Source organism: Pseudorca crassidens, chromosome 4 (assembly GCF_039906515.1).
Source record: "Pseudorca crassidens isolate mPseCra1 chromosome 4, mPseCra1.hap1, whole genome shotgun sequence".
Classification (NCBI taxonomy): Eukaryota; Metazoa; Chordata; class Mammalia; order Artiodactyla; family Delphinidae; genus Pseudorca; species Pseudorca crassidens.
In genome coordinates this window covers 64839701-64864860 of record NC_090299.1, presented here as the reverse complement: position 1 = coordinate 64864860, position 25160 = coordinate 64839701, and the positions used below count along the sequence as shown (strand labels likewise).

Here is a 25160-nt window from a genome sequence, read left to right as displayed (position 1 = left end):
GTGTCCGGAGCCTGTGCTCCGCAACGGGAGAGGCCACAGTGGTGAGAGGCCCGCTTACCGCAAAAAAAAAAAATTTTCTCTAGAGCTGAGTTAAGAGAGATACTGTAGTAAAACCTGGAGGTCTTTTAGAATAGAGGTCACACCCTTGTGTGAGTGCAAGCAAGTCTTCTGCTGCATCTGATGTTTTGTGGGGCAGTGGGGCTTTTCCTTTACAAATGCACGTTATGGATTCTTCCAGGAGCAACCATCGAGTACACAGTCCTTTAAAATAAGTTGGGAACTATTACTCTTGGTCCACCACTCCTTGGCTTTCATTGCCAGGTTCATGGTAGATCTGAGGGTTGCATTCTTTTTTGCTGTTTCTTTGTCATGGTGGCCATGTTTGGCTAAGTTACCTCTGGATTCTCGCCTCTGAAAGTGGAGTCTTTGGACTAGAGCATTGGCATCACCTGGGAGCTTTTTAGAAATGCGGGCCCCGCCCCAAACCTACTGAATTGGAATTGGCATTCTAACAAGTCCTCAGAGGATGCATTTGCACGTTGACGTTTGAAAGGCGCTGATCTAGGCCCTGCCCAGACACCCACCTGCTCTGTCGATAACCTTGTTAGGATTATGTATGACCCTCAGAAATGCACCCTGGTTAATTCACTTGATGTTCCTGTAGGTGAGAGCATGGGTGCATGCCACTTTGCTACAAATGAACTTAATTTAGTCAGTGCTTGGTGCTGACCTGGGCCCAAAGACACAAAACCAAAAAAGGTATGGTTGAGCTCCCAGGAGCTCAGAGTCCAGTGGGGGACACAGAAAGTGCTACAGCATCGCACTGTCCATTGTCTTTATCTGTGTCATTTGACTTCCTTCACCCACACAGAATTCCTGTCCCCTTCTCTGGAAACAGTTTCTCAGTGTACAGTTCACAGGCCACCTGCCTCCCAGTCCTCTGGGTGCTTTTGTGACAAGAGCAAGGGGTCACGCCAGCCAGACCTTCTGGATCACTGTCTTGGAGTGAGCCCGGGCATCTTCATTTTAACAATTATTATGCACATTATAATTTAAGAACCACCAATGTGGGTACTGCTTTGATATCCTCTGTGATTCTGCATTGTGATACAAAGGAATGTTTATAAAAAAACCCAAAAAACTCAAACGTTCAAGGAGTCATTTGGAGCTTTCCTTATCCTAAATTCAGGGGGAGTTTCAAGTGGCCTCCAAGTTCAAAGCTGCTTTTGTCTTTGGGTGAGGCAATGTAAGGATCTTTGTGTATGGGATTTAAGGATTGTTCAAATCCATATTTGCATATTTTCTAGCAGCACATTTTTCTAGGAGCAAATTAAAATGCTTTGCCTATAATGAGTTAACAGCGTGAACATTGTTATGACAATCCTATTGGTTTCTTATTTAATGTTTATACTCACCTAATCAAATAAATTGAAATTGGATTATGGCTGTCGCACATCATAGCATTATTATCCAGTTTAAATACAGGTCTGAAGGAAATAAAATTGATTTTTCTGTGCGACTTGCGGACACCATAGGTTATTGGTGTGCTGTTTGAATTTTCAGTTAGGTTTGTACAGAGGAGAATAAGATTAGGGCTTGGATTTTTTTTTCTTAATGTATTATGTAAATAAGCTAATATTTCCTTCTAATTAGGGAGTCAGATGCTTAAAAGTTTGGTGATCTGCTTTCATATTTTTATTTAAAGCATGTCAGGTTTTTAATGTGGTTAATAATTTTGAGGAACATTTTTATTTTTAGAAAGAATAAAAGGAAATAATAGAGTAGAGCACCATTATAATAGTTACTACAGTAGCAGCTACCTTATTTTTCAGGGAATGAGCTGTAATATGTACCAGGATTTCACAGATAACTGAACCTATCTTTCAATAAACCAAATCCTTTTTTTAAAAATTGCCTTTATTCTGCAAACACCTTTTGTATACCTGCTCTGTGTAAGCACCATGCCCAGTGCTAGGGACTCAGAGTTGATCTAACATAGCTCTTTCTCAAGAAGAGACATTTCAATACACTGACTGCTCTGAAAGCAGAGCAATGGGCCAGAAAACACAGGCAAGGATGGCAAGCCCTAGGGAGTGGGGAAAGGCTTCAGGGAAAAGATGACGTTTGATCTGGACCTTGACTCAGAAGTAGGAGTTGGCAAGATGGACATCTATTCCTTAAATTGTTAAGGCATTACATGTTGATTATGTGCTCATTTCAAAAGTACCCATAAAAAATTGTGATTTATTAAATTTGATTATTAAATGTATTAAGCACTTACTGTGTGTCAGGAAATGTGCTCACTGCTGAAAATATGAGAAACAGCCCACAAAACCACTCTTAGATTCGATAATCTGCTAGAAGGACTCACAGAACTCACTCACAGCTAAAGGGTACGGATTAAACTCAGCCAAGAGGAGAGGTACGTAGGGCAAGACCAGGAGAGAGCCACATAAGGAACTTCCGTTGTCCTCTCCCCGTGGGCTCATGGACAGCATAGCCTTCCCAGCACTGATGTGTGACAGTGTGCACAGAGTATTTGCCAACACGGGAAGTTCATCTGAGCCTTGGTGTCCAGACTTCTTATGGCGGGCTCCATCACGTGGACATAGTTGACCATCCATGTGGCTGAGCTACGTCTCTAGCCCCACAAGAGGTGGAACTAAGGCCAAATGACCCAAAGCCCCTACCCTAAATCACATTGTTAGACTATCTGGCGTGACCCGAGACCCCCAGGTAAACAAAAACACTCATATGAGGTATGACATTCCATGTCTTCAAGATTACCTCCCAGAAGCCGATGGCAAGAGCCAGACCTCTTTTTGGATTCTTTACTATTCAGGAACAAAACCAAACCCCACTATAAGTTTATAAAACTCACCAGAAAATGAAGAAGACGGGGACTGTGCAGGAAGAGTCCGGATGCTTGGGGTTGTGGGATGGGTGGTACTGTTAGGAAGATTTTTCGCAAGGAGGTAAGTAAACTAAGATCTGAAGGATGAGACGGATTAGCCAGGTGAGTAGTGCAGTGAAGAGCATCTCAGGGGTAGGGGACAGTTGGTGCAAAGGCTCTGGGGTGGGAAGCAGCTGGGCGTGTTCCAGAAACTGGAAGGAGAGGAGGCGGAGCAGACAGAAAGAGGAGGGAATGTGGTTGCAGCAATGACTAGAGTGAAAATAGGGACCAGGTCCCAGGAGGCCTCAGAGACCCCAAAAATGATCATGGACTTTATTTCCAACTAACAGGAAGCCATTGTAGAGTTTGCAAGCAGGAGCGTCGATGCTCGGATGTGTGGTTTCTTTCTCTAAAGGGTCATGTGTGTGGCTGCAGTGAGGATAGCCGGTCAGGGACAAGAGTGAAAACGGAGACTCCGAGAAGACTATTACGACCATCCCGATGGGAGGAGACGGGGGCTTGGCACTAGGTGGTGACACTGGAGTCGGAGAGAGGGGGTGAGTTTGAGACAGCAGGAGGAGGTAGAGTTGGCAGGTCTTGTCATCCCTGCCAGCAGACCCTTGGCTGTCATACTGTGCTGTCACCAGTGGGCACCTGGCAGCCCCATCTGATTTGTGGCTTCCCCTTGGCTGTAGGCAGAGAAGCAGATAACCAAACTGACTAGAATTATGTGTAAGGAAGGAAAGGTGCCCTCTGACAAGGTGACAGGTGCAGTCCGGTGAAGTCAGTTCATGTCTCCAGACTAGGTGACACCTGTTGAACCCCTGCTGAACCCCAAGACTCAAGCCCACCCCCATGCCCACTTCTAGTATTGGCTGTGTTCCAAACAGCTGCGGTTGCCAGAGCAGTTCATTGTAAACAGTGCTTCTAAATCACTCAGGTATTACTGGTCATATATTCAATACACCGTGAATTAAATCATACCCCCCTTGAAAAACAGTCGCTAACCAGAAAAGCCTAATACAAAATTGTCAGCACAGAACCTGGCACTTAGGAAGAGCTTGATAAATGTTGAATGAGTGAGATGCTTAATCCTCTTTTAAAACAGAAACATTAAAAAAGAGCTTCCAGTATATCTGTGGTATGTTTTACTAAACCCAGACAAGGCCTTTTAGTTACAGACTCCCTTGATTTTCCATGTATACTTTGTATTTTCTGTTCCTTTCCTTATAAAAGGAGGGATAGAACTTTGAATTTGGCAGAAAACATGGATGATATTCCCTGCCTGTTTCATTTTGTAATCGCTCAAATAACTTATTCTTGCCCAGAAATAATTAGGAAAAGGAAGTACTTTCATTACCCAAAAAATATGGTCAGTAAGAGACCTTGGGTTTTCCTTTCAGAACTGTTTTGGCCAGTGGCTGGCCAGCACTCTTACTTAAATGCTGTTGTTTAGCCAAGGGGACACTTTTCTGCTTCCAAGTATGTGCGGGAGGGAGGAAGCTCCCAGCTAGATGACAGTGTTGGGAAAGGTGCCTTACGAGAGGCCGGGAGGGGGAAGGTGTGGAGGGGTGAACCACTGTTATGGGCTTCGTGTAAATTGTCAAGGAATCTGTAAAAACTGCTTTCAGCTCAGTTCAAAACTTGCTGCCTGTTTGATTAAACTACAGTTTGCTTCTGCTTAGTTGTAATATTGCAGAGGCTTTCTGGCTATGGGTTGCAGGACAGCCCGTCTCCCTGGCATCAATCAGGCAGGTTGTAAGAGAAACCGGAAACCCAGGCCCGGCATGTCAGCTTTTTAAAGAGGTGGGATTAGGATGAAGTTTCAAAGTCCTGGGAGTCCCAAAAGGGAAGCATTCGGCACAGTATGGGGGTACTCCGCCCCTCTCTTTTGCACGCCTTGTCCCTGGCCCCAGCGGCTGAGAGCACCTGGCCGGGGGCACCTGGCAGGGGAGTGAGCGGTGGGCGGGGACGGGCGGGGAGCGGGGGCGGACCACGTGCCTCTCCAGCAGCCAATGGGCTGCGGCGGCGGGCGGGCCGCGCGTGGGGAGGCGCGGATTGCACTTGCTTCAACTTGAGACGGAAGGAACGCACAGCAGCTGGTGTGAGCGACCGCTCCGGGGTGGCTGATACCCGCAACTTGGTCTCGTCCCCGGCACGGGGGCGGCATCCTCGCCCAGCCCCGGGGCCGCCCGGGAGGCCAGGGTGAGGGGCGTGGGGAGGGAGCGGCACGCCTTTGTCTGCAGGTGAGCGCAGAGGTAACTGGCGGGGTGGGCGCCCGAGCTTGCGCCCGGGAGACCCGACCCGCGGGACAAAGGCTGCATCCTCCCTTCCCCGGAGTCAGTGCTTTGCGAGGTTCGGGGCGGCCGGGAGGGCTGAGGAGGGGTCTTTCTGCCTTGCTGGAGGGAAGGATGAGTATTGTATGAAATGGAGGGAAGGTGGAGGAGTCTTTTGATGCAATTTACCGGGGTGGCAGGAAGCTGTTCAGGGGTGGGCTGTTCAGATGGTCCACCCTGGGCATTTCTGTTGTGTCCAGTGTTATGATTGAGCAAATGAGTGCATTCATCTCACATGCCCTCTTATGAATCCACGTTTATGTCCTCTTGTCTACATTAGGAGTGAAAAATATTGCAGGATCTTGGTAATCCGATTTTTGAATTAAAAGCAATATCCTTTGGTGTAGAAAGACTGTGCGGTTTCAAATAATTTTAGTTGGATGACTTACAGTATTGGTGGACTTCCACGCAAATGTCTCAAATTCCCAAAAGGTAGAAAAGCTGCCAACTTATCACGTGCTTGTTCTTGGCACTGAAAAAAAAAAAGTAGATTTTTGGTTTGGGTTTTTTTGTTTTGTTTTTTTAAGAAAAACGTGATCTAAATATTGAACACAACACTTGATTGGATTCTCGGGGAATCTGTGTATTATCTGTTTCCCTGTACCAGTATTGTATCCAGGCATGTCTATCGATTCCCCAGTTAATGTGTTAGCTGTGACTCTTCATTACTGCCTTGGGTGGGAAGAGACGGGGGAGGAGCAATCTCATTAGTCTTTTCTTTCTCTTTATAACTGCAGCTGCAGCCTAGCTTTGACTAGTATCGTGAATGGTGGATTCCGCCTGCTTTCCTCGTGTTGTTCTCTTTCTGGTTTCCTTAGACCGTGGAGCAGTCAGTTTCTCCTCCAGCCTTACTCTGACACGAAAGCAGTTTTTAAGCTTTCTCCCCAAAGTTCAGATCTTTGCCACTGCCCTTGAGTTGTTATTTGCTTTGTGAAGTCTTTCAGAACAGAGGTGTCCTGAGGTCTTTCCCAAGAAGTTAGATACGTAATGTTTTGTGAGGAGAACAGCCCTAAATCTGTATTTGTAAATTTTGTCTGTAATTTTATAAGTTACCAGCGGTTTTGTTGTCCAAAGTGAGATGTGTAGAACAAGCTTAGTAGGGGAAAGACTTTCTACAAGGCATCAGCCACTGTCGTTGTAGAAAGTGCTATCGGACTTGACTGAGACTGAAGGCATGGGCTGCGTGTGCCGGTTTGGTCAGGAGCCCCACCTTTCTGACCGCTGCTAGTTCGTTTATGAGTTTTTCTGTCGTTCTAACAAGTCCTGGCTTTTGAGCAATGGGGATAATTTATTTAACAAGCGTTTATTGAACACTTGCTCTGTGCTTGGCATTGGCACTAATGATCAAATAGTAAATGCAACAAGTACCTTCTTGCTTTCTTGGCGCTCACACTGTTCTAGCACAGGATCCATTTTGGGTCCTCTGAACTGGAGCATCCCTGGGGAGCAGTGTGGATGACCCCGAGGTGAGCCAGGAGGATGCTGCTGCCAGCTGCTGCCCGGGAGGTCAGCTGAGCCCAGGCTGTAGGTACAAACAGATGGGGCCAAAGTCACCTCCGCGCCAAGGATGGAGGTATTGATCAGACCAGTGGGTCGTTGTGCGCTGGACTCTGTCTTGAACATGCTTGCCTTGATGGTGGATACCTCTCGGAGGAGCCTGGGACTGCAAGAAGGGCCAGGAGAAGCTGAGTTCTCAAAGAGTTTGAACAGTGGCATTGTTTTTTCAGATGTGGTAATTCCGGTCTGTTTCAAAAACTATCCTTCATGCAGTCTCCTAGTCTCACCTCGGTAGCTTTCATCTTGAACAGCCCCTCAGGGAAATGAACTTCATTCTGGACCACTGACTGAGCTAAGCTTTATATCTGTCCCCAGTTTCCCAGGGGTTGAGGTGACTCCTAGGTTTAGAGACCTGGAACGTGGTTGGGAAACCCCTCTCATGCACTCTCTACTTTTCATGGATTTGGGGGAGTGTACTGATGGTACTTAATTTCTTACTCATCTGGGCTTTCAGACTTTTCCACAGATCCCTAGGGTCATGTGAAAACATACTAAATAGTAGTGTAACTTGTCCTTTTCAACTGCCTGTTTTAAATAAAGACTATGACATTTTTGAGAAGGTCTTAGCTCTTTGAATTCCTTTGTTCTTAACATAGTACCTAGCATAGGACGCTCTCCATAAATAATTGAATTGTTGAATGAATGTAGGTGAAATATTTCATTTTCTGCTTTTAGGGTTTAACTATGGTTATCACACGTACTTGATATTTATAATCTGTAGATTAATTTGCCCTTCAGCAGATGTGGAACATCCGTGTGTCAGGCATCTCGTGAGGTACATGAGGAAGTGGGAGAGATAGGGTTCAAAGAGGCGGGAGATAAGCTGGAAAAACAATTCAGGAAGCAAGATGATACGGATTATGATGGGTGCTGTGAGGTCAACAGCACAGTGCAACAGAGAGAGAGTACCTCGGTGGGGAAAGGGGCCACCAAGGGGCAGCCCATCCTAGGAGGTGGCATTTGAGCTGACCTTGAAAGCTGGGAAGAAGCCGGGTGTGTGACGGGAGCAGGAGGAAGGAGGACGGACGAGGAGTGCTCAGCATGTTCAGGGATGTGAGAGAAGGCCAGGGTGGCTGGAGCCCGGAGCGGGAAGTCCAGTGATACGTGCTGCGGTGGAAGAGGTGCTTGGGGCCTGGGGGACAAGATCATACAGGGCTTTTTGGTTACGGTTGAAGGTTTGAATTTTCTTTTTAATGCCATGAGAAACCTCTGAAAGGTGGTAACCAGGGGAGTGCCATGATCTAATTTGTTTCATGAAGAAAGATCTCAGTGAATGCTATTAAGGGGTATGGATGTTGGCAGCTGAGCTGGAAGCTGAGGGTTCAGTTATTGAGTCCTGGTCCGGGAAAGATCAAAGTGGTGGCAGAGGGGATGAAGAGAAGCGGGTTGTGGAGGTTGAACTGGCAGGGTTGACTATGGAAGATGCAGGACAAGGAGTCACCTAGGACCGTACCTGGATTTTTAGATTCATTGTTTATTTCTGTTGGATATATGTATTAATAGAAATAATGACTGTATAAAGACAATTAAGCAATGAGCGACTCACTTTCAATTTATATTATACCAAGACCTTGACTTAATTCTGTCTTATTCTCCAGTGCAGATGAGCGGCCCTACCCAGTGGAGTGCCGTGCACTTGGCCAACGTTTCTAGGACATGTTCACCCTTCAGTGCCCTGACTATCCTTCTCAACTGGTTATCAGACCTTTGAGCATTTTCTCTGTTCTGTCATAAAAATGAAGGATCAAAGTAAGAAAGAAGACAGGTTTAAGCTTTAATCCATACGGAATTACTCTACCTTTCCTTCCAGATTTATAAGATACCATTGATAATTGCATCTGAAGTTGTTTCTTTCATATACAGTATCCTCCATTGTTCCAACAACAGATATTCTGTTGTAAATAAGACTTGTTCTATATCTATTTAAAATCAGAAAGAGTAATATTCCTTAGTAACTTTGCGGGAAATTCACTGTGCATTTTGCGAGCTAGAAAAGCCATTTCCTTGTATCTAAAAACTAGAGAAATGAAATACTTGGTCTCTGATGGGATTTTTTTGGGGGGGCCCCTCCTTCTAGCTTCCGATTTGTGAACATGAAAGCTTACAATGTCTTTGTCAGTTAACTTTGGTTTTGAAACCATCTTTAGTTTGGGTTTTCAGAAAAATATTGATGCAGAAAATATTTCTTCCACAGTCAGAATTTTAGGCAGATGAGAAGGGGCAGAAGTGACTTGGGCTGCCATCCCTTCTGATCTGGAAGCCTGGACTTGTTACCCTAGAACATGTGAGTCTGTGGATGAATAAATTATGACAGCTGAAATGATTATGATAGAGGAAAAGCAGCTGCAGAGAACACAGTTGACAATCGGGGCTGATTTGACCTGATTCTGTCATGTCAAAGCATGCATCTGTTTGCCAGGTTACAGGAAAATGCTGTTTTCAAGGAGTCCAGTGTGTTTTGTTCTTTATCCAGCCCCCCGCACCCCCCCAAAAAGAAAAAAGAAAAACATTCTAAGAAGAGTCATAGCCTGCTAGTGACTCTTCCAAAATCACATGGCTGGAGCAGAGACCCATATTGATTCTGGTTCTCATTTCGGGCACCCATGTAGCATTTTAGTTGAGCAAAAGATATTTTGATTCTAAAACTGCAAACTGGAAGAGTTCTTACTCTTGCTTCTGGGTGGAATAGTTTCCAGCTGGCCCTGGAGTTTGTCACCTGTGAGAAGGATTATTCCACCATCTCAGCCAGTCGCAACGGGTTTAATACACGCTTGGTTCACTGCTCTGCTGTTACCATCTTGAAATTCGTAATAATTTTTTCACGCAGGGCCTTGCGTTTTCATTTTGCACTGGGCTCCGCAAGTCATTGAGCTGGTCCTAGTCTCGCTGTCGGTCCATGTTGTGTGTTGCACCTCTGAATCAGGCCGACATCTAGAGCAGGGCTCCACACTTGTTCTGTGAAAGTCCAGATATTAAATCTTTGGGGCTCTGTGGTCTCTGTTGCAGCTCCTCAGCGCTGTCACGCTGGCACAGAAGCAGCCTTAGGCAGTAGGAGATGAAGGAGTACGGCTGTGTTCAGTGACACTCTGTTTATAAAAGCAGACAGGGGGTGGTTGGACTGTGGTCCTGGGGCCGTCATTTGCGACCCCTGATGTAAAGGAGGACCTGAGTGGAAACCACAGTGACAACTGAAATAGAGATCTTGTCCTTTGGAAGCAAGGAGGCTCGGTCACCTTTGGGCAGCTTTGTGGTGCTCTGAAAACCAGTCTCCAGAGAGCACTCCTGAAGAAGGTCAGGCTGGTGGGGGTACTTCTGCGACAGACCGTCATTTGAACGTCCCTGAACCCACGCTTGAGCTTCTTCGAGATGGCATGTTAATTCTGTTTGTCAAGTGTGAAGACATATGGACAATAAAAGGAAGGTGAACTCGGACAGTAAAAACAGGATGCTTAACGTGATGGGATTGTGGTTTTATTTTTTTAAAGATTTATTATATTTGAGGGAAAAGAAAAAAGATTCTGGAGTAAGGAGGCTAACTGTGTATAAGAAGTAACCTCATTCAACAGGAACGGTGTGTCTTCTTTCAAACTGTATCCAGAAGTTAACCCCTGCTCAGACAGTGTCGCACCTCCCGGCTGGGGATGCGGGGGGCGTTGGGGGAATGCTCTGTGCGGCCTTATATATAGTCCAGCTCTCCATACTTCCTCTGCCTCCGCATGTATGGAAATGTGTTGTCTGGGGTCTTTTCTCTAAATGTTAAACAAAAGTTTATTTCTCTTAGAGTACAAAGATAAAGAAGAGTATCTGGGGAGTCAGTAACTCTTGATAGAAATCAATGTACAAGGGAAATTTATATATTGATTTCTTTAGGAGCAGAGGAACCGTTTTTCATTTAGACAAATGTTCTAAAGAAGGAACCTAGTTAGGGGCTCTGGAAACGTTTCTGCTGGAGATGATCAGAGTATAGATTTGCTTTGCTTTCAAATTGAGTCACAAGAGATTAATAATCTTCTAAGAACTCGCTTCCTGCCCATTCAGATAAAATATATGTTTTATTAACATTCTTTCTCATTGACATGAGAACGGAATGTGAACTAAAGCCATTATTAAAGTGCTGGCTGTAATAAACGATAGCAGTAGAAAAAGAAATCCAGCCAAGTCCCTATTATTCACGGCATTATTCTCTTACCAACATGATCAGGAATAAGGGAGGAAGACCTTTGTTTATGCTACTTAGTTATTTAGTAAAAAATATTTATTGATGACCTATTATGTGCCAGGCAGTGAGGAGTGAACACTTCCCCATGGTGGTGAGTGAACAAGGCAGAAACGTTGCTGTTCGCGCGAATTTTACTTTTTTGTCGGGCAGAAGGAAGGACAGACAGTAAACAAATAAGCAGGGTAGTTTTAGAAGCCTTGAGAGTTGGTGGTGACTGGGTGGTCCGGAGGGGTCTTCTGGAGGTAATGATGACAAGGAGTCCTTCATGGGAGATCTGGGGGACTCAGTGTCCAGGCAGCAGAACAGTGAGCACATAGGCTCCAAGGCAGAAGCGGTGGGCGTGTTTGTGAACACAGTGTGGCTGGAGCCCAGCAAGTGTGGGTGAGGCAGGAAGTGAGGTCAGAAAGATAGATGGGGAGTGTGGGGTTGGGTGGGGGAAGAGTCATAAGCAGGGGAGCAACAGGGTAAGTGTCTGCTGTGTAAAGAATGAAGTCCTCAGCCTTTGCCCTGCAAAGTTATTTAGACCAAACACAGCACTTATGTTTTTTTAAACAATTTCTTAATACCAGGAGATCTTCCTTCCTCCCTCCCTCCCTCCCTTCTTGCATTGGGTCTTCGTTGCTGCGCGTGGGCTTTCTCTAGTTGCGGCGAGCGGGGGCTACTCTTCATTGCGGTGCGCGGGCTTCTCACTGCGGTGGCTGCTCTTGTTGCAGAGCACGGGCTGTAGGCACGCAGGCTCAGTAGTCGTGGCTCGCGGGCTCTAGAGCGCAGGCTCAGTAGTTGTGGCGCCCAGGCTTAGTTGCTCCGCAGCATGTGGGATCTTCCCGGACCAGGGCTCGAACCCGTGTCCCCTGTATTGGCAGGTGGATTCTTAACCACTGCTCCAGCAGGGAAGTCCCACAACACAATTTTTTGTCACCAGGTCCAGCTGTGGCGCAACCAAAAATCCAGTAGGGATGGAGACAGGAGCAGAGAGCTGAGGCCACCTTTCTTCATCAAGGGGTGAGGTCCTGAGGAGAGCCCGTTCATTGGGAAGGAGGCAGGCTCAGGTGCCCCCAAAACACAGAGCAAAGGCGAGACCAGCCAGGCCAACCCGTCTCCCATTTGTGGATCCACCACTTTCTAGCTTGTGGGTTGTGAACCTTAGATTCTCTCATAAAATGAGAGTCGCGAGGCTCCCCTTCAAGGGTATCGTGTGGCTTGGCGTTAATGTGCACCCAGAACAGAGCCTGGCTGGCTGGGTGGCAGATGGAATAAAATGGGAACCGCCAGTGTTACTTTGTTTTTAGCAATCAGTCATTCTAGTGTTGATGTCTATTTTTGTGTAGGTATTATTGAGTCTACAGAGTATTAGGGATACTTGTATCTACATGTAAGTTTCCATAATGTTAAGTGGAGACCAAATGTCTTTTGGCCTTTTGTGTTATCTGTACTCGTATTCCTTCTGTCTGCACAAAGGAATGGGGATTGGCTATATAGGTATAGCCCTAAAGCCTCTTGAAAATTCAGAAACAGATTTAAGAATGTGTCTTCCCCACAAGAGGCCCTCCGTGAGACTGGGTGCATGGAGTTGAAGGAAATTCCCCCACAGGCTTGCCGTGGTTTTAACTCAGAGCCTGGTCTGTACCCTGCCAGTGGTTGGTGCCGTCGTGGAACTTCTTGCGTGGAAACCACTTTCCCCGTACGGGGAACTGTCATCTTCCCCGCTCTGTACCAGAGTCTTTAAATGTTCCCTTGTTCTCAGACCTCGTCAGATAGGGGCCTTCCGGGTATCAAAGTATTTTGTTTTTTGTTTTGCCATCTCTGCTTTCAGGAAGGAAGCCAGCCCATGGTTTCACACTTCAGGTATATTTTACATTAATTTTATCCTTTGATTGTGCCCTGAACTTTATACCGTGAAACCATAATGTGGCATGAACTATCTCTCACTTGAGAACTCAATATAAGTTGTGTGTGTGTATTCTCTTTTTGCTCAGATATTCAGAGAAGCAAGGTTTTTTGGTTTTTTTTTTAACTGTAATACAGCACAGATGAAAGCAGACGCTCCTTAATTCTTGCTGTCTTCAAAGACGGACTTAAAAAAAATTCTCATTTCCTGGTTACTCCCAAATATCCTTTTTTGCCTCAGTAGTAAGCTGACTGGTAACTATTGTGTCTTCTCTGGTGGCATGAGAAAGTCCTTTGTTTAGAAGAATGTGCCTTGAATTTCAATAACCTTAAACCACTTTAGATCCGCAACTTCACACTTATTCTAGTTGGAACGCTAAGGCCTGTGTCTGCTAGTCACCAATTAACAGGCTCCTTGGTGCTGGGGTAGGGGATAGGGGGAGACAGGAGCAGGGAGGTGGGAAGGATACTCGTTTTGCAAAGGAAGGTACACTTGTCAGAGAGAGGTGTTCCTGCTGCCGTTTGGTTCTGGGAAGGACAGAACCTTTCCCTGAGCTGCATTTCTGAAACTCACTAGACACCAGATGGTAAATTTGCATAAACTCAGAGTTCAGTTCGGAGGTCTTTCACCTGCAGGGTGTGGATTCTAAAGGGGTCTGTGAATGAGTTTCAGGGATTATTGAACTTTCTCCCCACCACCACCTTGCGATGGTGTGTGGAAGTGTGGGTCTGTATGTATTTCTATCTGGAGTGTTTTCATCAGAGTCCAAAAGGTTCCATGATCCAAAAGAGGTTAGAAACCTTCCTCTTGGCAGACCTCCTCCCTCTCGGTTGGTAACGGCACTATTCAGCGTACCCATCCGGTCCACACTGCACACTGTCCTGCTGTGAGAGTCTGACACGGATTAATGGGTGCGATCCTCACAGCACTCTTAGGAAATGAGTAGTACCACTTATTGCTCCCGTTTCACAGACGAGGAGACTGAAGAACAAAGAGGCTAAGGGCCTTGACCAAATGCAGACAGTGAATAAATGTCAGGGACAAAAAACTTGAAGCTGGGGAAAAAGAAACTGTCAGGTTCATGAGTTTGTTTGAGAGCCTTCATGACATGAAGTTTTATGTCTTTACTTCATTGCCACGTGGGTAATGCTGGTCTGTGCCGGCGCTCAGAAGGCTCAAAAGACTCTCAGTGATGGCAGACGAGCACCAAAAAGTAGTACGAAGCAGAGAGTTCTGCAAACATGGAGCGAGAAGTACCCTGGCAAGTCTTTGCTTTACATGCTCAGTTTGTGAAAAGTAGACGGTGTGCATTGCATAAGAAGTAGGTGGCTGTGCTGGGGAGATGCATCCTCTTCCAAAGAGCTGGAGTAGACATTGTTATTCTGGTATGCTATTTTGTGTGTGTGTGTGTGTGTGTGTGTGTGTGTGTGTGTGTGTGTGTGTGTGGAATTTCCTATTCATTTGGATGCCCGGTTACACATGCCAAGTAGTTCTGTTATTTCAGGCTTATTTTAATGAAAACGTTGCCAATTACTCCTCCGTTCATTTTCCCAAGAAACCGCCGCCGAGAACATGGAGATCGGGCAGGCTTCGGGTGTGAGGCTGGTGTGGAATTCATCATGGGGCTGAATTCTTCCCACTGGCATCTTGTGGGGTGAGACGGGAGTAAGCTTGCACCTGGCTCTAAATGGAGCCTTCCCTGCTCTCAGAATGACACTTCACGCAGAAGCCCAACTTTGGGCCGCTGTTTCTGCCCCAGCACATTACAAGGTGTCGAATTGGTGAAGCCGCGGCCACTAGGACCCTGCTGCATTTTTCCAATGACATTTCAAAGATCTCTCTGAAGTCCCTATTTATGGCTGTTTTTCTCTTCAACACTTAAATCTGAGCAGTGTCTATTAACCCCAAACGAATTAACCTTGTTAAAGGTTCAGTGTCATTTTTCTGAGTACTGCCCTCAGGGAAAAAGCAGTGTAGCTACATATCGATGTCATTTCCTTAAGTGAATCACGAGTAATGGGTCTGATTTCAAATATCCAAGGCGCCCATAATAATTGTACACGAAAGAAACAGATCGCGTCCTTGGGGGTCTAGACTTAAGGTTACTTAAATATACTACGTATACTAGCCACAGGCTTTTTATTAAGAATAAAAAATTAAAAGCACCTGGCATAAATCAAAAGTTAGTCAAAGAAATGCTGCCCATTCATTTTTGGAAGAGTCAAAGCACTTGAATTCTTTTCTGATAAAAATCTGAGCATTAGGAGATTCCAAGACCATGTGATCTTAGATAAGAAACCCAAGATTGAGGTTAAGTGACTTGCAGAGTGTTTACTCACACTGGGACCAGAGTCCAGGTCTTTGGATCCTTTGCTGATGATCTAAATTGCCTCCAAAGACTGGTTTTGATAGTGGGGCAGTGCAGAGGGGCAGGCTCGAGGTGGAGGGAGTTGCCCTCCATGCTATGCTAAGTGGTGCCCAGTAAATCTGAGGCCACAGATACTCCCCCAAGTGACCTCCCTTCGGCGGGAGACATTTCATCTCAAACGCTGCCCAGCACGACCCAACTGAGACATGACACCGTCAGGTGACCTGGGGATGATAGCTATAGTGATGCAGTCTGTCGCACTTGTAACAGAACACGCGTTCTTTGCACACACCATCTCGTTTAATTGAGTTCGCATGATTACCCTGAGCCAGAGGTCCTTGTCCCTTTTTCACTGACGAGGAAACAGGTTCCAAGGGCCACAGAGAGGGACCCCAGGAAAAAGAGAGGGTAAGTAGCCAGCAGGGTATGAACACAGCTCTGACTGCTTACTCAGCTAAAGGGCCTCTCTTGGGAATTTTCAGCTGCCTTCTTCCCGTGCAAAAGTTCACAGGCCTCAGAGAGGGAGGGGGGGGTCCCCCCGTTTACCTAAAACCCCAGTTGCAAACCCTTTGCCCCATCTTGAACACCTGTGCATAGCAGCGTGCTGGCTCATTTGGGAGACAAACCGTGAGGTGAGTCTGCAGGACTGTGAAGAAGCGTGTGGTTCCCGTCCTAGGCACATTCCCAGAAGACCAGAATGAGAGTCCTGCAGGCCTACGGTCGAACGCTGACTTCCCGTGTACCTTGGTCAAGTCGCTCGAGTCCTCTGAGCTTGTTTCCTTTTCTGTCAGTGAGAACAGTAGTATCTGCCTTGTCAGGTTGCTGTTACGGCATCACAGAGCCGGAGCTCAGTGAACGGTAGTCTGGGAGCCGCTGGGAGTGTGATTGTGGCCATCACATCTACCACAGGGTGGTTACCTGCGCCTCGGGGCACGCGTGTCACGGTGGTTTTCCTCAAGTGTTGAGGTAGAAACGAATATATTAAATACAGTCCTCTGTAATCTCCCCTCCAGGTAAGAGCTGACAGTTGGATGTTAAGTTGTTGCAGATTTTTTGCCACGCGTACGTTAAAATACACACTCAAACATTTGTTGTTTTTTTCCCGTAAGACCTTATATCTGCAACTTGGGTTGTTTTTGCTTGCTTGCCTTCCCCCCCATTTGATAAGATGTCATGGTCGCTGTTCAGTATCAGGGTGGACAGCTTCACCTTTCCGCCCAGCGACGGGGCGTGCTTGCTCTTCCACGCCGTGAATTCAGCCCTCATCTCCGCAGGGCCCTGTTGGCTGCTCCGTGACCCTGGCCACCGCGCCCCTGCAAGGGCGGCTTTCTGCCTTTCCTCCTTATCCGCCTCTTCAGTCTGTTCAAGTGGGATGCATGCCTGTGACTGACTTGGGGCTCTGTCCTCGGGGCCCCTTCAAATTGGCTGTGCTGAGACCAGGAGGGGGTGGTGAGCACTCCGGGTCGGAGGTTAAGTGGCGTCATTAGCGTTGCTCTGGCAGCTCAGAGCAGCTCTGGGGATGGAACTCAAAGCGTTCAGCCCCAGACTCCAAATTGCTGTCGGCTCCTCTCCACCTTCCACCCCTCTCTTCCCCGGCACAAATCTGTTTTCTCACCTTTAAGCTCATTTACTGGCCCAGCCTCGTCCCACCTCCGCCCTTGGCCCTCTGCTCTGCTTCCGCCCCCTCCTGCTCTGTTGCCCTGTGTGGACGCAGTTCCGTGAAAGTATCTGAAGTGTAATGTTGTAGTTCTATTAATAGGATGTCAGAAGTGTTGGTAAAGCAGGTAAGGCTGTTGCCATGTCAATTTTTCCATATGGGTTTTATTTGTTTTGTTTTGTTTGCGGTACGCGGGCCTCTCACTGTTGTGGCCCCTCCTGTTGCGGAGCACAGGCTCCGGACGCGCAGGCTCAGCGGCCATGGCTCACGGGCCCAGCCGCTCCGCGGCATGTGGGATCTTCCCGGACCGGGGCACGAACCCGTGTCCCCTGCATCGGCAGGCAGACTCTCAACCACTGCGCCACCAGGGAAGCCCTCCATATGTTTTTTTATTGGCAGCAGGTGGAGCTGGAAAAGGAGGATAAGTACTCTGCCGCTGTTCACTGCAAATGGTTTCCTGTATTTCACTGTGATATTTTAGGCTTGATTACCTCCCCAGGTTGATATGTTGCCTCTGTAAACTCAGCTGGCATCTCTTGGCTTCATCGTAATGTGGCTCAAAATACACACTTCTGTGTGAGAGAGTTCAGCTAAAATAAGCACCGAAAGGCTATTAATTGCAGCCAAGTTGGGAAATAAGATGGGATGTCAGAGCTCAGAGTCGCCGTTAACGGGACTGTTATGCACCGGTTGCCATGTGAATGCTAACGTGTTGTTTCTGCTCTGTCCCCTCATGCCTTCCCGGATTCAGAGAGAGGTAACCAACCAATTTTCACTTCTCCCCCTTTGTGCTGTCTTCAGTGTCTGGCAAAGCTCACTTGCTGCCTTCATGCCCTGTTGCCACCATCATAGCCATGCTGTCTTTGAAAGGCAGAACTTCGTTTTGTTTAACCTTTTCTCATCATCATTGTTATGTGTCCTGCATTTAAAATAGTGTGGAATTGCCTCTGGGTCCCTGATCCTCTGTTGCTTGACCCTGTTTGGGGAAGGTGTTGGTCAGAACAGTAACTTGGTCCCTCTCACTACTGGCTGAGCAGAGTCTAACCAGCATACTAGGGAGAAGGCGTGATAGAAATAGTCAGGCTAGGTACCATGTTGTGTAGGAGGGTTTTTGTGCTTCGTGAAGAACTAATACTAGGACCTGCTTGTTATGACTTCTCTATAGAGTTTCGTTGGTGAGATTTGGTTCTAGGCCAGTAGCTGGAAGGACTGACTCAATTTCAGTCTGGATTATTAGCAAACATCTATGGAATTCTTCTCCCTTCTCACCTGTAGACGAACATAATGATGAAAAGGCTGGAACTCCAAAAGGAAAGGCATTTGTACCTCAGATGTGTGTGTCTCCCGCGCTCTGACCATCAGCCTGACCATTGGGCTGACTGGGGGCTTTTAAGCCCCATGATTCCTCAGCTCAATCATTTAATGAAAGCTCCATTTTTGATGGAAGGAGAAAGTTTGGGAATTTTTCTCCGTGAAAAAATGATTGTGAGTACTGCTTGGCAAAGTGAAGGGGCACCAACGCTGGCCTCTTTGCTTTTTGTGCTGGAGTCCGTCCCAGGGGCCTCCCTCCTGGCTGGGGCTGAGCTCCAGCTAGCGGCCACTGTCCTCCCTTAGGATAAGCTGCTGTCATAGCTCAATGGCTGGAGGGAAGGGAGAGGGCGTAGGCTGGGTGGGTAGCACTTCCACAGTCGGTCTTCCAGAGGGTCTGCTTAGGAGAATTTGGGAGCTTAATTGACTTTCTCACTACTATTGAGGAGGCTCTGGGCCCCTGGAGGTGATGCAGGTTTCTGGAGGATGAGGGCTCTGGGTTTGGATACGAGCTCCCTTGTCTCAAGTCACCACACCTCTTGTCAGAGTGCATGGTAGGGATGTTTTCAGATCTTTGCTAGTTTCTACCCTCCGTGTCCTCGCTGGGAACCAGTTGCTCTGAATATTAACAGCAAGACTGTTCTAGAGAGGGCTACAAATTCTGGTTCGCCCAAGCCACCTGGATTATTGGCAGGTGGTAGAATTTCAGATCTGCTTTGTACACAGTCTGTGTGTCTCCTGAAAGCACCTGGTGAGGGTTTCCCTGCAGAGAATTTGTGTTTACCCAGGTGATGAGCTGCTAGAATGCCCCTTTCAGAGTTTACAAACTTAGCATCTTCTTAAGCTTGCAAAGAAGGAGAGTTTGAGTTTATCAAACCAGAGCCTGAGCTTTGTGAAATTAATGATGCCCACATATGGTGCATGTGCCAGTGGGTACAGTTTGAAAAACAAAGTCGTGTGTGTGTGTGTGTGTGTGTGTGTGTGACCTTCTGGATTAGCTATTTAGGAAGATGACATTTCTCATCCCCTTTCCCCCCTCTTTCCTCCTCCAACCCCCCCAAAACAAGATTTTCAAAATGTAATCAGAAAATGAGCAGTTAGGCAAAGAAGAGCAGGCAGTCCTGAAAACAGGATTCCTCCCTCCAGGCCCTATGCAGGTGAGATGGAGAGAAAGCCCTTTATCATAAAGGGCTGGGAATAGAGTGTTTAGATCCAATCCGGTTGCTGCCCTTCTGTCCTTCTTTGCAGGTGGGACCCGCCCTCTGCAGTGGTAACAACTCTGTTCGCTTATTGCTTCTACTGAAAGATAAGCTGGGAGGATAAGGGTCTTTAGGTTCATTTCAACAAGTGTTATTATATTCGTATCTGTACAAAGATTTATTAAAACATCCCTCGTGGATACGGAGACAGTATTTCAAAGTGGGCTTTTTCTTTGACTTCGTTTTCCTCACTTATAATAACAACTAACATTATTCAGTTGCCTTCACGTGCTAGCCTTCGCAGATTTGACCAGAGCAAAATACGGGTTGTGTGAAAGACGTTACCAAATCGTGGAGACTTGGTCAGGAGCGCTAACAGAAAAGATTGAGCGAGAGAGTGAATGGCAGGGAATCTAACAGAAAAGAGAGGAGAGAGCTACTGCCAGACACATCTGGGCTGTCACGTGCCTGAGGAGGGCAGCTCCAGAAAGCAGAACCCAATCCCACAGGCAAAAGTTGCAGGGAGGCAAGTTTCCATTCATCGTTAAGAAAAAATATATTTTGGTTCACAGCGAGCATTCAGCAGTGGAGCTCCTGATCCATTAAGTGAATGAGGTTTTATACCACTGATATATTCTAGGCACCACCTGTCTGGGTTGCTGTAGAAGGAGGGACTTTGAAATGTTAGCCTGGGTAACTGCTACGAGGCCTGTAGGTGCCTATAAATACCTTTTGAGGAGGGATAAACACATAAGCAGATTTCATTTATGTAAGGGTCGTGGTGGGAGAGATTTAGGGAAAGGTTGAGCAGTTCTGTTTTGGCTACTTTCTAATAGAACACATTTGAATAAAGAGTCGTTTATTCATTCATTCCGTAAAGATGGATTAAGCCCCTACATGCTGTTCAGCTGAGAATAATAAAAGCAATCTTTTGCCCGTTTTCTTTGCCATTAAGAAATTTGAGGCTGTCATGTAAGATGTCTTAGCACTGACATTTTTCCCTGTCAGAACTCACTGCGGGTCCTCTGGGGGAATAATTACTGGGGAACAGAGCAAAAGGAGAGGAACAAAAAGAGTTGGAGACACAAGGGCTTAGCCAGCAAATGGTGAAAGGTAGTTGATTCACTTCTGTTACAGTGTAAGGAAGAGACTTAGCTATAAACCTTCCGCTTCCTGGTTTACAAAGGAAATGCAGTGATCCCCCTGACTGCAGGAAATAAATGGGGCAAAACTCCAGAGGGGACCGGCACCTCTTTTAGCAAATGGCGTCTCCAGGAGCGAGCTGGAGCAAAGGACAAAAGTGGCCCTTGTTGCTCAGTGTCAGACACAGTGACTCAGACGGACGGGCATCTAGCAGAATTTGTTAGAAAAGACGGGCGCCTGCTCTGACTGGACCTCGGGGGCCATTTGGGCCAGCTCTGTGGTTTTATAGACCACACCGAGGCCCTGGAAGGAGGCGTGACCACGGGGGCGGCATGGAAACCCATTTGAGCGCATCTTGGCTCTGAGCTGGGACACTCTCCGTGCTGTGGGCACCGGGTAGCTGCAGCCCGAGTGCACCGCACAGTGTCAGAGCCCCTGCGGGCGCTGCCCAGCTGGCTGGGTGACACCCACCGACGCCCGCTGCTCTGTCCTCCCAAATTCCCACGCGTGGCACTGGGCTGATCTGTCAGGGATACTCTAGCCGTGGAGGCTGGTAATTAAAGCAATTTCTTGTCCCCCTCAATATAGGAAAAGCTCTAGAATATGTTAAATTGCTCTTATTTATGGGCATGAGGACCTTTAGGATTATAATACCGATTGGAAAAGAGTCTGAAAGGCTGAGTTAGGCCACATCTTGGTCATTGTGAAAGTGAACGATGGGCCATGGGTGTTCATTGACTGTCCTCTCTACTGTGTGTTTGAGAAGTTCCAGAATGAGAAGTTTAAGAAAGGAGGAGAAAAAGAAGAGGTACTGTGTTCTTTTGACTCCCGCACCCTGAAGCTGGGACCCAAACTCCATTCTCCAGGGGAAGGGCCCGGCAGGCCGAGGTCACCGCAGACCTCCACGTCGCTGAGACCGAGTGGCTTGTCTCCTGCTGCCCAGAGGACTTCTCCCGAAACTTCTCCTGGCTCTTTGGAGCCAGTCTGTCCTGGGCTTTCCTACTCCCAGCACTCTTTTTTCAGCCTTTCGTTGGGCCTTTGGCCTCAATTAGCCCTTCAAACGCCTTTCCTCCTTGGGGTCCAGACCTTGTTTTGTCTTTCTCATTCTCCAGTCTCCCATCTGCTCCCCTGACCTCAGCTGCCCCCTAGGCCCAGACCACAGGCCTGAGCTCAGGGACCGAGTGTCCACCTGCTTGGTGGGCGCCCCCCACCGCCAAGCACCTCACACTATTGTCCAACCTGGAGCACATCAGCTTCCTTCACCAGATCCTTCCCCCTCCCGTCCCCAGTGTGAGGGTACTTCGCTGTCCCAGGAGGGACCTCGGAGTTATTCTGGATTTTCCTTCTCATCTCCCACATCCCTCAGTCCTGCAGCCACCCTTCCGGTACCTCTTACCCGTCTGTCTTCTCCAGGCTGCTCTCGGGGAGGCTAACTCAGCCTTGCCTTTTCCAGCTGTTCGAGGCTGGTGCCTTCCTTGGCTCGTAGCCCTTGCGCCGTTCTTTTACTTATAAGGAAAGCGCCTCCTCCTCTCCCTGGTAACTGTGTTGGGCCCGCCCCAGATAATCCAGGATAACAGCCCCTTCTCAGGATCCTTCCCTTAATCCCGTCTGCAGAGTCCCTTTTGCCATGTAAGGTAACCTATTCACAGATTCTGGGAGTGAGGACAGGAGTATCTCGGGAGGGTCATTATTCTGTCTCCTGCTGCAGCCTTTTTCAGAAATCAGGGGCTGAAAAGCCAAGGTTTTAAAACAACCAGTTAAGAGGTGTTTGGATTTCCGTTCTGAACAAGGATGAGATGAACTCAGCCATATGTTTCATTGCACACAAAGGAAGTTGTCGAACTGTCTGCGCTCCGGGTCAGAGAGAGGTCTCGCAAATCCCCGTGTTTGAGGCCTTCTGCTCTTTTAGGGTGACTTGGGATGTGTTTCATGGAGTAAAACAGGAGAGACATGCAGATCTCCTGACCCCCGCAGTGAGGAGAGGAAGGCACTTGTTTTCTCCTGGGAGGTTAGTTCCGGGCAGATTTCTGCTTCCCTGATCTGTTAGCCTGGTACCTGGGAGGGAACAGGAAAAGACAAAGCTGTTGAAAAAAAAAAGTGTCAGAATCCCCCAAACAGAGCCTGCGGCTGCTGAGCTGCCCTCTTGAGATGTGGATTCCAGATGGTTGCCTTAGGCATTAATCACTTTCTCCTGAGCCAGAAGAACATGAAGATTAATAATTTTTAAAAATTACTGCTAAGGGGTTGCATCTGAAAGAGCAGAGGGCACAGAGCTGAAGTTTGATGGGAGCTGATTATTGATCAGGGCCTGTTTGGTCCTCCGTGATGGTGACCTTGCACTTGCTACACTTGTAAGGCCGACCAGCTGTCACGGAGAGCAGGATGGATCTTGGAAGCTTACATCATAGGATATCAGAGCCAGAAAGGGACCTCGGAAATCATATTCCATCACTTAGAGATGAGGTTTGACTCCATGCCCAGTGTTGTACAGCTCAGTGGAGTCCGGAATGGGACTCGCAATTGGGTCGCCTGGATCCTGATCCGTTGCCCTCTAGCTGTCCCTGACTCTCTCTGAGTCTCAGAGAGGACAGATGGGGAGGTAAGATCTCTACTGTAACTACTAAAGGTAGGGCGTAACGAGCTGTAATCCTTTGTGGTGCAGAATACAGATCCTGTCGGCATTCAGACACAAGCAAGGTGCTGGGGACCGGAGGGCCAGGCAGGCTTTTGAGCTGGGCCGTACAGAGTAGGTAGAGTAGTGAGCTCCAGACGGTACAGGGAGGCCAGGGGTCACCATGCCAGGCAAGGGGAGGTACCGTGAGCGGAGGTGGAGCCCCAGCTTTCTGGAGCAGAGGGGAGAGCTCCTTAATTGGAGTAAGGATGCTGGAGGAGTTGGTGGGACAAATTTTGGGACTCCAGAAATCCAGACAAAGGTCTTTGGACCCCAGTGACCCCAGAACTTCAAAGAGATGTGGCCTCAGGAAATGAGGACTGAACGTGGAATTTTTAAGAGGAAGAGTTGTGCGTGTTGAGACACTGCATATATTACTGTAGGAACCATCCAGGAAAGAGAAGTAGCCAGAAGGAGGGGGGCCAAAAACAAGACTGCCTGCCCTTGAGCATGTCTCCAAAAGTGATGCCTTCTCGTCATTTCATTTTTTTTTTGCGGTACGCGGGCCTCTCACTGTTGTGGCCTCTCCCGTTGCGGAGCACAGGCTCCGGACACGCAGGCTCAGCGGCCATGGCTCACGGGCCCAGCCGCTCCGCGGCACACGGGATCCTCCCGGACCGGGGCACGAACCCGCGTCCCCTGCATCGGCAGGCGGACTCTCAACCACTGCGCCACCAGGGAAGCCCTCGTCGTTTCCTTTTTGAAGCAATAAGCTGTCTCGATGGGGGTTGAGACTAGGATGGAAAGGCCTCAGGAGCACAGTGTGGAAAAGGGCTCTGCTCGCCCCCAAAGTCTGGGCCCAGCTCCTCACCCAGAACCCCGCCCTCAGCCCACTGTCACGGCACCTGTTCAGACCTCTGACCACTAGCCAGCTTTCCCGCCGGGAAACGGGGGACGTGCTGCAGATCCCTATGCTTGAGAGAGGGGGCACTCCGTACCAATTATGGCCGGGCCCAGACTGGGTGTTGGGAATGGATAAGGCTCAAATCGTCTTCACGGAGCTTCGAGGTGTTGTGGGGAAGACAGAACTCATGAGCAGATAGATGCCCATGGTACCCAGTGGTGAGTGCTGTGCGTACGGGGAACACAGCAGCACCCGGCAGGGTACTCACCCAGCTTCAGCTGCGTCTTCACCTGAGGCCGGGGCATGGAGACGGTGTGAGCAAAGGCAGGGAGACGAGACCCACCTAGGGTGCCTGAGTGGTGGCAGGGCTGGCGAGGAAGGGGTTGGCTTCAAGACACGGTCAGGAGGTAAAATCGGCTGAACACGGGGGTTGGGTGTGGAGTGCCGGGGCCGGCGGTGGGAGCATCAGGAAGTCCCCCCGGCGCTAGCATGGAGGACACCAACTGCCGTGGAACGTGAGGGCGCAGGGGAAGGTGGAGCAGAGCAGACCCGAGGGCAGGTGTGCACAGGCGGAGGTTCGAGTGCCTGTGGGTAAAGATGCCCCTGGCCTGGAGCCGCTGCGGGATGGCCTGGGGCACAGCAAGGCCACAGGGCAGGCTTTCTGGCCGGGCCTTCACAGTGAACAGTTGCCTCCATTGGATAGACTGCTGTTCCTTCCCAAAGAAGCCAAGTCTGTGTTGGGGAAAAAATCTATCCCAGTCTGTGAGAACACCACCAGCTCTTACCGTAAGAGAAGTAATTAATAAATTCATCCATGGTTATATCTACAGACAGGGATCCTGGCTTAGCAACACGTGCAGGGAAATCACTGTGACCCCTTACCAGATGGGTCAATCTGAGCATCTATTTTTCATAAATACTCTGATCTTTTAAGCCACTGTCCTCAATAACAACTGAGAAATTTAGTTGTGTGGTGTTATTCTTTTGAAGCCAGGTCGTGTCACGGGCACAGTATCCTTCTCATCAGTAAAGCAGATGCTGAAATCCAGCCCTAGCGGCACGCTCACCTCGGCGTCT

General features: G+C 48.1%; 1 protein-coding gene across 30 annotated transcripts in view; it reads left to right on the top strand.

Annotated features, from left to right (window-relative positions):
- APBB2 (amyloid beta precursor protein binding family B member 2) overlaps positions 1 to 25160 on the top strand; it is a 373983-nt gene that overhangs the window by 333652 nt on the left and 15171 nt on the right. Inside the window, exon 1 of one of the 30 annotated variants that reach the window (XM_067735809.1) lies at positions 17305 to 17675. The exons of the other annotated variants lie outside the window; for them this stretch is intronic. Coding sequence (XP_067591910.1) covers positions 17620 to 17675 — 56 coding nt within the window. The 5' untranslated portion in view covers positions 17305 to 17619. Of the gene's footprint in view, positions 1 to 17304; positions 17676 to 25160 lie in introns of those variants that run through there. 30 annotated transcript variants of the gene reach the window in all.